The sequence below is a fragment of the Rhineura floridana genome, chromosome 18, assembly GCF_030035675.1.
Source record: "Rhineura floridana isolate rRhiFlo1 chromosome 18, rRhiFlo1.hap2, whole genome shotgun sequence".
In the NCBI taxonomy this organism is placed as follows: Eukaryota; Metazoa; Chordata; class Lepidosauria; order Squamata; family Rhineuridae; genus Rhineura; species Rhineura floridana.
In genome coordinates this window covers 22,007,389-22,021,662 of record NC_084497.1, presented here as the reverse complement: position 1 = coordinate 22,021,662, position 14,274 = coordinate 22,007,389, and the positions used below count along the sequence as shown (strand labels likewise).

At 45.8% G+C, this 14,274-nt stretch overlaps 1 protein-coding gene across 13 annotated transcripts in view; it reads right to left on the bottom strand.

Annotated features, from left to right (window-relative positions):
• RERE (arginine-glutamic acid dipeptide repeats) overlaps positions 1-14,274 on the bottom strand; it is a 410,266-nt gene that overhangs the window by 140,975 nt on the left and 255,017 nt on the right. For all 13 annotated transcript variants that reach the window (XM_061601794.1, XM_061601797.1, XM_061601792.1 and 10 more), the window contains one exon: positions 2,238-2,286. In XM_061601794.1, coding sequence (XP_061457778.1) covers positions 2,238-2,286 — 49 coding nt within the window. The remainder of the gene's footprint in view (positions 1-2,237; positions 2,287-14,274) is intronic.

Genomic DNA, 14,274 nt, shown 5'->3' with positions numbered 1-14,274 from the left:
TTGGAAGGGGACACTGTGGTTGTTTCCCACTCTTCACTTTCTGGGCAGCTGATGTATCCTGAGTGAGTACAGGTGGGCAGCCAAGACAGTGAAATTTTCTGAAGGCTATTAACTTATTTACGATTGACAAAAAGTCTCATTCCCATCACACCCACTTCACAGGCAGGAAAAAAACCAAGCCATTTACTTGATCACTGTCTCCTAGGAAAACTACAGCAGAACTGGAGCTGAATTACATAGCCTCCTTAAAAACAGATACCGCTCTAGCAAAAAGATCCACTGCCTTGACTACTTGCAGCCCCATCTCCCTGCATTTACTGCATCTTGGACCCTGAGATGACACGACCCTTAACTAACACCCCCCACCAAGGCATTTCCAGATGGTGAGAATGTGCTTTGACCGTGAAAGAATACTGCATTATGCTGCAGGATTCAATTAGCAGCCTTAATCATTGACAGCAATGGGTGCAAGACAGCAAAAAGCTTTTCAATCCTATAATTACTTCTCTCAGTTATAGCGCAAAGCACATCTGAAAGGCAGTTTTTATTTATATATATATATATATATATATATATATATATATATACACACACACACACACACACATACACAGTTTTATCTAACCAGCAATTACATGTCACAGGTTCAGAAGACATTCACACACTCCATTTCTATGTTCCTCGGGGGGGGGTGTTTCTCCCCCTCCTAGGGAATAAGGGATGCATCCCAACTCCACCACTGGCATGTTATAAAGGGGCCGTTACTACAGCTTGCACCAATGAGAAATTGCAGGCAGTTGTGCATGCTCAGATGCTTTACTGAATGCTTGCAGGAACCAACATTGGACCCTCAAACTGACACCTTTCTCTGCCTCTCTGAAATAGTTAGTGTCAGCAGAATAAGAAGTAGTGAAGGTATACTCAGAGAATACCCAGTAAAAGAGTTAGGGGAACCACACACATCAGGCCTCCATCTGTAGCTGTTAATGTGAAAACCCAACACTGCCAAAACAGGAGTGAACCTTTAGACCAGCCTTGCATGCAAGTCTACAAAAAGTTACTAGTCTCTTCTCCAGAAACACAAGAGACTAGCAAACAATAAAAACTGTTTGTTATGTGTGGCCTGAAAGAAGACATGGAGAGGGAAAAAGCCAACTTTTATAGCGCTTCCCTGCCTAGTCACCTGGAGCCAATAATTAACTCGCCACAGGCCACTGACTATTTTCAAGCCAGCTTTATAAACACAATGAGCTCAACTTAAATCTGAGGGTTTGGTTTAATGCCGTGCTGGCTGGGGCTGATGGGAGTTTAGTCCAAAACATCTCAGGGGACCAGGGTAGCAAAGGATGCTTAACAAGTCTGAAAAACCAAGGATGGATACGCAAGATTCCAACCCGAGAGGTGCAATGTGATACAACAGAAAGTACAGATGTGAAAAAACACCTCAATATGCACCCTCGAGGCCCAAACTCAAAATGCTCTTGCGATCTGTATTTGATTTTCCCCCAATAAACAAAATTAAGCCATTTTATGCTGAGAGAAGGGACTGCTCGGCTCGGCAAGGAAGCTTGCTAAGAACGCAGACTCGGGGGAGCTAGTATCAGAAGGCTCACTGTGTGGCACAAGCAACAACCTAAGACCGTAGGGTTTTTTGAAAAAAAGGTTTCTTGCCTCTGGGGGATACTATAGGATTTGAAGAGACTAATGGTAGAAGAGGGGAGACAGTGACGTGGTAAATAGCACTTGGCACTTGCATAATGGCTTCAAGCTTTCAGAGTGCTTCAACATTCACGATCACAGTAAAGTTGTACAACAACCCCATAAGGTGGGTGAATAAAATTACACTCCCCCATTTCAGTGGAGGGGAGGGTTGAAACTTTGTGCTTTGCTCAAGTACATCTTGGTCACATCCACACCATACATTTAAAGCACATTTGATGCACATTTAGAGCACTTGGCTTCCCACAAAGAATCCTGAGAATGGTTGCAGTTGTAGCTCTGGAGGGGAAAACTACAGTTCCCAGGATTCTCTAGGAGAAGAAGCAAGTTTCTGAATGCTGAGCGGGCCACTTTTAAATACAATGATCCATGAGCATCCTACACAAAGTTAAGCCCCCTTGCCCACTGCATGGGCCTTTGAACGAGACTCTGAGATTCAAAACCCAGAGGGGCTCAGACCCTTTCTTCGGAAAGAGAGAGTCAGCCCTTGGTGTTCACATGATGTAAGAAAATCTTACCTGATGGCTAGGCCCAACCCGGATTTCACCCTGTGTGCTGTTCAACCTCCTGCAGTGGAAATATACAGAATCAACAGTAAGTAGGATTAACCACACTGTGTGACACACACCTATTCATTATTATTATTAATTATTACTATTATTATTATCAATAATAAACAACAACAACAACAACTCGTCCTTCACCCTGACAACACAGAGCAGGTTACAACAATCTGAAATGCATCCTTAAAAACTTGCAATCACAAAAACAGGGTGAGTCCTAAAAATATAAATCTCAGGTGTCAAAGGTCAGAGCAGAAAGGTGTGTTTTTGGCAAATGTACAGCGAAGGTGCCAGATGCACCTCTGCAGAGAGGGAGTTCCACAATTTCGGGGCTGCAACACAGAATCTCCTCTCCTGGGCTGCCACCACTGCCGCTGCCCTGAGCATGAGGTGGCAGAACTGCCAAGAGCACCCCCTTCCCACTGATCTTAACTCCCTCAAGGGTCTGTAAGGAAACAGGTGGCTTTTCAGATGTTTGGGGCCTAAGTCATGCATGAGCACACGCAGCCACCATTCTGACAGCCCAACTGGGAAGAAAGCCACGGACTGTCCAGTTAGTCTTAAATGCCATTTTAAAAAGCTATCGAATGAAATGTGGAACACAGAATAGTCCATGGCAAACCTGCAGAGCAGCCTTCTCCAACTTGGCACGCTGCAGATATTTTGGACTACAACTCCCATCATCCCCAGCCAGCACAGAGCGGGAGTTTTGAGTCCAAAACATCTGGAGGGCATCAGGTTGGCAAAGCCTACTCTGGAGGCATCCAGCAGGAATGGAATTTTTAAAAGGAAGCTTGTGCAACACTTTTCAAAAGCATACAAAAAAACCTGCCCTCAACTTTCAAACCAGCTTCTGGAGCAGCCCTTTTCAAAATACCAGAAATAATACAAGGTGATATGGCTCCTCAATTTCTCCCTCTTCAGCTTTAGCCAAATGGGAAAGGTTTTTTAAAAGCATCCAAGACTGTATCTGCTTATTATTTTGCTGAACTACAATTCCTATCAGCCCCAGCAAGCCTGGTCAATGACCAGGGACGATGAGATTTGTAGTTCAGCAACATCTGGAGGCCCCAAGGTTCCCCAAACCTGTCCTAGGGTGTAGGTGGAGAATGTGCCTGCCCAATCTAAAATTTAAGTGTCCAAAAAGTGAAGGGGGGAGAGTTTGTGGTGGCAAAAGAGATCTGATTCCCCCCCCATCTTTTTTCTGTTTGTTTAATGTTTCATCCAAACAGCATCTCCAGCAATAGGCTGCCATCTAGCTGCACAGAGAGGCTGCCACCTTTTTAAAAGTCAGTTCCTTGCTTCCAGCAGATCCTCTCTTCCAACTTATCCCACCTGTGCCATCCTTGCTCCTTTGCTGGGCTTGAGAATCAACAGGCACAGCAAGGAATGTCTGCAGGCATCAGATCACCTGGACACCTTAACTCGCAAGGGTAGCATTTAGGCTTTTTAAGGTTCTGCTCTTAAGGTTTGGTGCAGTGTCGGCATTAGGAAATCTGCCTGTTACTCGTGCGCTGGTTATGGTTTTCCAAGTTGCCAATATTTAATCTTTGGAAAAATCCCGATGACATGGTTCCCAGCTGCAAACATTTATGCTCTTACACCCTGATACTCAGAGGTAGTGGTGCAACATCTTTGGCAGTGGGCATTTTCCTTAACTCGTTTTCAGAATAAATAGGAGAACATTTCTTTTTTTCTTTTTCTTTTTTAATGAAATGAAATCTGAGGTTATACAGGCATACCCCGCTTAAAAGTGGCTTCACTTAAAGTCGCCTCGCTATAACATACATGCTCCATACTCCACCATACCCCACTTTATCATACACGCTTCGCAATAACGGACACTTAATGGCATGACGCCGCTGCCATCTACTGGCGATTGCAGTGCAGTACATGCATAGATAATTGCTTCACGTTAAGTACATTTTCACTTTACATACACGCTCCGGTCCCATTGCGAATGTTAAAGCGGGGTATGCCTGTATTTACTTAGGATGAATTTATCCCACCTTTCCCCCTCAGCTCTGGGAGCCATGCAACAACTGGTAGGCCAAGGGAAGACCGTGGATTGGCTCAAGGCATTGTAGTGAGTTTCATAGCTGAGCACAGATTTGCCCACAGGTCTCCCTGCTATCAAGGTGTTAACGAACGCTGTGGGATACATTTTCCACATCTCACTGCTTACAGAATATCACAGCTTGGGCAAAGGAGGGTTACTCCCCCCAGAAGACCAAGGTCACACCTGTAAGGCAGGCGTGATGAACCTTTTGCTCTCCACCAGATGTAGCTGAATTACAACTCCCACAGGCCCCAGCAGGCAGGCTAGAGATGACGGGAGTTGTAGGTGAGCAACATCTGGAGGGCCAAGGTTCTCCCACACCTGCTGTAAGGTCAGCAATGTCTGGCTCTGTTGCAGACACTACCAGGTAAGTCAAGACAGCAGGCTGTTTCTCAGGGGCCTGTCAAGTCCCGTTCTTCATGTGTAAGCAGCCAGTTTCCATCCTATATGGCTATTTTAAGAACCTTATAACATGAAGAATGGAGAATGCTTTAAAAGAAATGGGGGTGCCACAGCATCTGATTGTCCTGATGCGTAACCTATACTCTGGACAAGAGGCTATTGCAAGGACAGAATACGGAGAAACCTAATGGTTCTCCATCACAAAAGGTGTGAGACAGGGGTGTATTTTATCACCCTATTTGTTTATATGCAGAGCATGTCATACGGAGGGCAGGATTGGACGAAGGAGGTGTGAAAACTGGAGGGAAAAATATCAGTAGTTTAAAATATGCAGACAATACCATACTACTAGCAGAAACAAGTAATGATTTGAAACAAATGGTGGTGAAAGTTAAAGAGGAAAGCACAAAAGCAGGACTACAGCTGATAATCAAAAAGACTAACGTAATGACAACAGAAGATTTATGTAACTTTAAAGTCGACAACAAGGACATTGAACTTGTCAAGGATTATCAATACCTCGGCACAGTCATTAACCAAAATGGAGACAATAGTCAAGAAATCAGAAGAAGGCTAGGACTGGGGAGGGCAGCTATGAGAGAACTAGAAAAGGTCCTCAAATGCAAAGATGTATCACTGAACACTAAAGTCAGGATCATTCAGACCCTGGTATTCCCGATCTCTATGTATGGATGTGAAAGTTGGACAGTGAAAAAAGCGGGTAAGAGAAAAATCAGCTCATTTGAAATGTGGTGTTGGAGGAGAGCTTTGCGGATACCATGGACTGCGAAAAAGACAAATAATTGGCTGATAGAACAAATTAAACCAGAACTATCACTAGAAGCTAAAACGAAACTGAGGTTATCATACTTTGGACACATCATGAGAAGACATGATTCATTAGAAAACACAATAATGCTGGGAAAAACAGAAGGGAGTAGAAAAAGAGGAAGGCCAAACAAGAGATGGATTGATTCCATCAAGGAAGCCACAGACCTGAACTTGCAAGATCAGACAGGGTGGTTCATGACAGATGCTGCTGGAGGTCACTGATTCATAGGGTCACCGTAAGTCATAATCCATTTGAAGGCACAAATGTATACCCTGTACCAATTTGGTATTTCCAGCCAGCAAGTAGAGGTCTAAAGCAAGCTGTTATAGCCTTAAGTTAATCAATATATATTCAATATGTATTTGTTAGCAAAGCCTGGAGGCTTGTATTCCCCTTTCAGGCCCCAGCATCTTTGGGTATGTCAGATCACCTCATAGCCACCTGCAGTCTAATCTAGGTGTTTTAATGAGAATATGAAGGCTTGCCCAGTATGGTGCTGGGAATGTATCTTGTTAAGTGTAAAGGCATCAAAGGAGCCCAATTAGGCATAGGTTCAAGTATATGTTTATTAGTAGGCAGTTTATAGTTGGCTTGCCTAGTATGGTGTTGGAAAGCACCTTGTTAGACTTCAGAGAGTCCTGATAGGCATAGATTCAACGGATGGGTCGAAGGACGGTCAATGACACGAGTCAAGTAACGGTCAAAGAGAACTTTGCTTGTTAGTAAAGATGAAGATAAAGATGGTAGCCATATAGTTTGCCAAAAGAAGATGTCAAGGTGCTCCAAGAAAGATATTATAGTTTTTAGCAATTAGTCTGCTTTGAAGGTGTTCTGTGAAAAGGTCAGAACTGCCAATTATATGCAACATATGTTACTTCAAAGTGTATAATCTCATTAATCATGTATGTAACTCCATGTGTATGCCAATGATATGTGCCAAGATTTATACTATATAAGCATGATCTGTGCCCAGCATGAGTGTTCAGTCTCTGACGTCCGCTACTGCAGAGCGGTGGGACTGATCCACTTTTATTGGGAATACTTGGCTGAATGCTGTAAGTTACTCAATAAATTTTAACTCTTTGTAAGCAAACCTCTTGTCTGCATTTCATCTCTGGTAATCCAAAACAACCCTGAAGGTATACAACATAACAAGCATGAAGAATCTGATGCTAGAGCTTGCTCGTTTTCCTCCTCGCCCCCAACCTTGTTTTGTTTGTTTCTTTTCATATTGTGTCTTTTTAGATTGTAAACCTGAGAGCAGGGGTTTTCTTATTTGTATCCCAACAAGCTTTCCCAGCTGGATGAATAAGTCTCTGCCGTGGGTGCTTCCTCTTTTTTTTAGGGAAGGGCCGTAGGTCAGTGGAAGAGCATCCGCTTTGCATGCAGACAGCCCCAGGTCCAATCCCCGGCATCTCCAGGAAGGGCTGGGAGACAAGACTCCTGCCTGAACCCACAGAAGGCTGCTGCCAGTCAGTGTAGACAACACCGAGCAAGATGGATCAATAGCCTGACTCAGTATAAGGCAGCTTCCTACATCCCTCTATGGTTTTTCAGTTCATTTGCTGTTTTCTGTGCTGTTTTTAACTCGTTTGTTTTGCTGTTTTTATGTGATACATTACCTTGAGGCACATGAGGAAGGTTCATTATCAATAGTAAAAAAAAAATAACATACACAGACTTGTGAATAAATGTTAACCAGCAAAAAAAAGAACAAAAAAGTTCACTAGCCTGGGATGAGTCCAAGCAATCCCAATCGGGCAGACAGACACTAGCTGCCTAAGTCTGCGGAACTACCTGCTGCAAGATGTGTCTCCCAAAGATGATCTCATCAGGAGCATAAAAATCAGTCTTATGATGTTTAATTAAGGAACTGGAGGGGGACCACGTTGCTGCTCAACTAATGTCCACTAGGGGCGCACTCGTGGCCAGAGCTGCCGTGCTGGAGGATGACAAATGAGGGACACTGTGCTGGCATGGAGAAGGCCTTCCCTCCTGGTTTCAGTGCTGGGCGGAGAGGAAGGATGGCACACTCTGTCTGACCTGCCACATCCTGTTTCATCGCCTGCATGCAATTCCTGGTCGCCAACGGCTACCAGACTAGTGCTTAGATACAAGACTGAGGACACCCTAGTCATACGTATAATCTCACGTACTTTGAAGGTCACCCTGGATTTATATGAACTCATTTTCCTTCTGAAGGGCCTATGTGCACGTTACAACATACCTAGACACTGGCTGCCCTGCAGGGAATTGATTTCAAAACGGTAACATCCACAGCTGGAATATGCCACCATATTGTGTGCTTTCTCTGTAGAGTTCACAGCAAGACAGGGAAGATGAAGCACACTTGTCATTACGTAAAGGGAGGAAAAATGTATCAATAGGAACCAACGTTCGTGGAGCTGCAAAATATAGGCAGCTCCATGTAATCTTTTCTTCAGTCCCGGCGCTTTTATTCCCACAGTTCAGTTTACAGCGAGAAAAACAAGCTGCTAAACCCATTCCTTTATCCCAACACCTTTCTGTACAATGGCTCCCTGCCCAGAAAGAGGTCCGGGGGGGGGACACCATGTGGTCTTCGTAAGAACCCTCTGAACAGAAAGAGACAGGCCGGCAGCCAGGGACTGTTTCCTTACCCCTGGCTTAATGGATGCAGCCAGAAGCTCTGTGGCTCCCTCAACCCATTCCAATGATGATGATGATGGACTGCCTTCGAGTCGATCCCGACTTATGGCGACTCTATGAATAGGGTTTTCATGGCGAGCGGTATTCAGAAGGGGTTTACCACTGCCTCCCTCTGAGGCTGAGAGGCTGTGACTGGCCCAAGGTCACCCACTGAGCCTCATGGCTGTGTGGGGATTCGAACCCTGGTCTCCCAGGTCATAGTCTAACACCTTAAGCGCTACGCCACACTGGCTCTCTATTGCAGAAGGGGAAAAAATTACGGTACTTCCTCATGAGCTGCAAACAGCAGTCTAAGCTTGCTCTAATCTCTCCCTGTAGTGGCTTGACTCCAGTACCATTCCAAAAGGTACATTAAGCCCCAAGCGTAAGGGGTGACTCCTCCATGCAGGCTCTGGGAAGACTTTTATTTCTGTGCGCTGGGCAGCCCAACCGTGTAGGCCCCTCCCCTAAGACGGAAAGGCTAAAGCGATAGATATGATGACAGAGAAGGGTGGGGAATCCTATAGCTCTCCAGCTACAGCTCCCATCCTTCCTGACCGTTGGCCATGCTGGCTGGGGCTGATGGGAATTGGAGGCCAGCACCACTTGGAGGGTCACAGGGTTCCTCATCCCTGCGGTTAAGGGTTTTACTGTGCACGGCGCAGCCAGGGAGAAGTTTGGCAGGAGATCCAGGGCAGACGAAAGAAACCCACTTCCTTGCAGAGCACGCAAGTAACTTAAGGAATTCGCTGCTATGAGATCTAGCAATTGGGAAAGGTCCGTGGTAGAGTATCTGGTTTGCATTCAGAAGGTTGCAGGTTTGAGCCCCAGCATCTGCAAGTAAGACTGGGAGAGACTCCCTGCCTCAAACCCTGGAGAGCCGCTGCCAGTCAGTGTCGACAATACTGAGCAAGATGGACTTGGCATAAGGCAGCTTCCTGTGTTCCTAGCTTGGTTTCAAATGGGGGCCAAAGACAACAGAAGTCAAGTCGGTCAGTGGCTACTAGTCACACCGGCTGTGCATACAGCCCTCCAGGTCCAAAGGCAGCAGCCTGCTCCTGAATGCCAGTTGCTGGGAAGCAACAATGCAAGACAACTCTTGCCTTCCTACCCTACCTGCAGGCTTGCCCGAAGGGTCTGGTTGGCCACTGTGGGGAGCAAGACGCTAGACGAGACTGACCTTTTGGTCCGATCCAGCCCGTTTGTGTCCATGCATGCGAATTCCAACATCGCAGAGCCAGCCAGCATAACTCAGCCTCTGCCGGCCTGGCGCCCTCCAAAACGTTTTGGATGACAACTCCCAGTGCTGGCTGGGGCCAATGGAGGTTGCAGCCCAAACCTCTGGAGGGCACCAGGTTGGCAAAGGCTGGCATCCCTATTGGAATAGCTTCAGTGGATACGCACCTGCCAAGGCTTGCAAAGGCTGCACTCCCTGCTGGAATACCATGGAGTGGCCTCAGTTCCATACCGCTTCTCTGGGGTAAGTGCAAGAGGTGTATCACTCTATAGAGGGTATTTATTTTATTATCTCTAGGCTCTTGATAAGACGCTTCAGTAGAATCTGCCCACAATGTCCCCTCAAACCCAGGCCCCAATCCTGCCAGGGATTAAACATATTAGCCCTCTGAATCCTCAGCTATCTGCACCCCCTCCCACATACCCCGCAAGAAGATCAGGTAAGAGAGGCATTTGGGGGGGGGGAACCTCTCAAATCTCAGAATTTCCAACATCACAATCTCCAGAAATTGTGTGCAATCATTTCAATAGTTCCCCTCCTTGACCCATTTTTGCCCTCAGCTTAAATACTAGAAAAGAGAAAAGGCGGTTACCAATGTATTTAGTGCTTTATCATTTCTTTTCCACTCTGGATTCTCTTTGGGAGGAAGGCCGGAATAGAAATTTAATAAACAACAACAAACATATGGGGGGGCTGTGGGAGGAGGCAAAAGAAAGCTTGTGGAGCACTCTAAACTTTGAAAGTAGTACGCATTCACCTCTCCCCTTACAAAAAATAATTAGGAAAAAGATCATGCTTCCTATTGAAGTTTAAAGCACACTGTTGGGTTTTGTTTTGTTTGTAAAAGTCAAATAGCAAATATAACCAATGTTTATTTGGGGTGGGGAAGGGGCGGAAGGCTGAGGATGGAAGGGAAAAGGGAGGGAGAATGAGTGGAGCGAGGAGGAAGCCCGGGGTATGAAATCCGACACCAAAGGAAACCAATGTAACAAAAGTGGTATCCATAGCAACAACAACTTAATATTTCAGTCCCTCTTCAGCTGCAGTGGATTAAATATAATGACAAGATGTTCCCCCCTTTGAAAAGTAACCTGTCACCATGGAAACGTTGTAGTCTCTGGAACAAACAGGGACTGGACAGAAAGGAACGGGAAGCCTGCAAATGAATATCAAAAAGGAAGGGGCTCTTCCCTGCCACAGAGGCTCAGCCACCAGCCCCGCAACCCCCAAGCCTGGATCTCTCTGATCCTTGGGCGGGGGGGCAGGCAAAAAGGGTGCGTGTGCGCATTTGCTGCCCTTTCCAGCTTCGAAGCAGCGCAGAAATCAACATGGGGGTGGGGGGGTTGAGAGAGAGGGCGAGAGAAGACCCCCCACACACAACCTCCGACTTGGTTAATGTCATCCATGGCTCAGTGGTTAGAGCACCTGCTTTGCATGCAGAAGGTCCCAGGTAGGGCTGGGAATGTCCCTGCCTGAAACCCTGGAAAGCCACCGCCAGTGACCATCAACAGGACTGAGCCAGACAGACCGACGGTCAACGTAAGGCAGCTTCCTATGCCTTAAGGTTGGGCCACAGCACAGGGGCAGAGCACCTGCTTCGCACGCAGAAGGTCCCAGGTTCAGTTCCCAGCATCTCTACAGGTACCTTGGAGAGCCGCTGCCAGTCAGTGTAGACAGTACTGCTAGGTGGAACAATGGTCTGGCTCCTGGTGCTTTCCAGATGTTTTGGACTACAAGAACTGGGGTGGCTGGGGTTGATGGGAGGCGTAGTCCAAAATACTTAGACAGCATGAAGCCAGGGAAGACAGCCTTAATCGCTTCCTCCTCCTCTCGTTAATTCTTTCACGCTTCCTGCTATGTGGACCTGACCTATAAAGATCTGTCATCGGTGCCGTGTGTGTCTGTCTGTCTGTCTGTCTGTGTGTTTTAAGTAAACTAAAAACTAAGTATTACCTTCAGTGTAAGCTTGTCACATAGCTAATTTCGTTACTGCTCTTCTTGACTCTGAAATCTTGGAAGGAGGGAAATGGAAGTAAAACACATACAGTTGTATCCAATGCTCGCCCTACTCAGAGTAGACTGATTGAAATTTATTTGTTTATTTATTATTTGATTTATATCCCGCCCTTCCTCCCAGCAGGAGCCCAGGGCGGATTTCCTGTGTTCTGGTTTTCTTTTGGCTTTTTTTAAAAGGCAAAGGCCCTGCCCACTAAGTTTAACTGCCCAAGGGGAGAGGGTGGTGGCATGATGCAGGGAAGAGCACTCGCCAGGCCGGCATGCACAACCAGGGGGGAGGGGAGCAATAACACTGGGAAGTAGGAAAGCCACTGCAATCTCCTCCCCGGGAGTCCACATGTTCACGTGAAGCCTTGGTCTGGTTTAATGTGCTGCACGAACCAGCCCAATAAAATGTTGATATGGCAAGACAACAGCTAACCAGCAACAGCATGTCAAACAATCCATGAGAAGCTTTTTTAAAAAAGAAAACGGGGGGGGGGGGATTGCTCCATTTTAGAAACGTGAGCTCTCATACGTTTCTTAGAGAGATGGACACCAAGTGCTATATCCAAAGGTGACAAATGCAAAGCCTTCCACTTGCTATAAAATTGATTTTTACTGTTTCTTACCTATTTCACTATGGCACATGCTTTCACGAGCTGGAATATGCAACTAAACAAGTTCATAACTGGCAAGGAATAAGGGAGGGTGAAGGAAGAATAAATGAATTTAAGGTACGAATTACACCTTACATATATATTTAACAGCTATTCAAGCCAGCATCACTTCATTTGTCTTCTGTACATGGACATCCAATGTTAGTCCTACCCAGAGTGGAACCACTGAAATTAGTGAATGCAACTTGGGCCCATTAATTTCAATGGGTCTACTCTGAGTAACACTTAGTTGGATGCAAACCCTTGCATTACTCATTATACTATTGTTGTACTTGGGACACTTATTTTTATTTATGTATTTATTTCTATCCTTGACCAAGTATTTATTGTATTTATTCATATCCCACCTTTTCTCCAGAGAGCTCAAGGTGGCATCCAAAAGTGGTTCTCCTCCTCCTGATTTTATTCTCAGAACAACCCTGTGAGGTAGGTTAGGCTGAGAGCTTGTGACTGGCCCAATGTCACCCAGTCAGCTTCATGGCCGAGAGGGGATTTGAACCCTGGTCTCCCATGTCCCAGTCTGACACTCTAACCACTACACCACACTGTCATCTTCAATTACCAAAAGAACCAAAACAAAAGAAAAAACAACAAATGTATATGCCAAATGCTAGGACAAGAGATTTTAAATTGGGGCCTAAAAACCTAACAAGGGGAGCACTAAGCAAACGTACCAGGAAGGCATTTGGAATTCTGGGTGGTACCACCATCAAAAAGGCCCTATCTCCAGGAGCCATGCACCATGCCTCAGAGGGTGGGAGCACCTGAATGGAAATCTTAATGCATGAGTAGGCTTGGGTAAGGAATTAGAACACTTCCTGAGGAGAGGCAGGAGCACCATTTATTTTTCACTTCAGTCAAAAAGGATGCGACATTCGGAGAAGCGTCAGATATAATCCTGAAGTATATTAAGATTTCACAAGGTTGCAGCACACACAAATACGACTGATTCAGTCCCCCTCTCTGAAGCAAGTGTACATGACTTTACCTAGAAAGATCTATTCACCCTATAATTGCTTCTGTATTTCAGAGCAACCCTAAAGCCTCATACCGGAGAATGAAGGGCTGTGGCTCACTGGTAGAGCATCTATGCAGGTGGTCTCTCAGGTTTAATCTTTGGCACCTCCAGGCAGAGCTGGGAAAAGACTCCTGGTCTGAAACCCTGGAGACCTGCAGCCAGTCAGCAAAGACAGTACTGAGCTAGATGGACCAATGGTCTGACTCAGTATAAAGGCAGCTTTCATGGGAGGATCAGAGCTCAGCGGTTCCAGGGGAAAGACAACAGAATAGACTGTCATTTAGCGACCCAATTCTTATGTTACTAGTACATAATATGAATACTCCAGGCTTACAGATGAAATATTTTCACTCTCAGTATTTCTGAAGTACGCCCAAAATAAGAATTGCAAAAAGCCAGAAGAAGAGGAGACATTGGGTTGTATCCAACGTTAGCCCTATACAGAGTAGACCCACTGAATTTTATGGACATAACTGAGTCATGCCCATTAATTTCAATGGGTCAACTCTGTGTAGGTCTAACGGTGAATTTGAGTCCTCATGGATTTGCATCAAGCCTGCTCAACTGCCCCCTATTCCCAGAGTAAGAGTACCATCTTACCTGGTGTGATGTTGGACTGATCTGGACCCAAGACTGCCCTGAACCTATTTCCATCCTGGGTGGAAGCCAGAAATCATTCTGCAGAGATGCATGTTATATGGAAGTCAGCCTAAGGAGTGGCGGTGGCTTGAGCAATTTTCATCTTGCCATGACAAACAACCACAGCTCCTTTTACCAGAGGAGGCTTAAACCACCAGATACATAGCCACAAAAATGCCATTACTATATCTATAATCAGCGGGCTTGGAGGGAAAGCCTCAACTTAATTTGAACTCTGCTGTTCATCAGGATACCTGCAGTATTGACTCTGAAAGCTTCTCGTACATCATTCTCCAAAACAACCCAGCCACGTCAACGCTGAGAAAACACCTTTAATACTGGCCTCGAAAATGGATTGTAGGGACTACCTAAAACAAACAGCGGGGCTACCCAGAGGGTGGGCAGAGGGAAAGAGACAACAATTTAGAGGCATGCCAGCAAGCAGCAATTGGGGGAAGAAAAT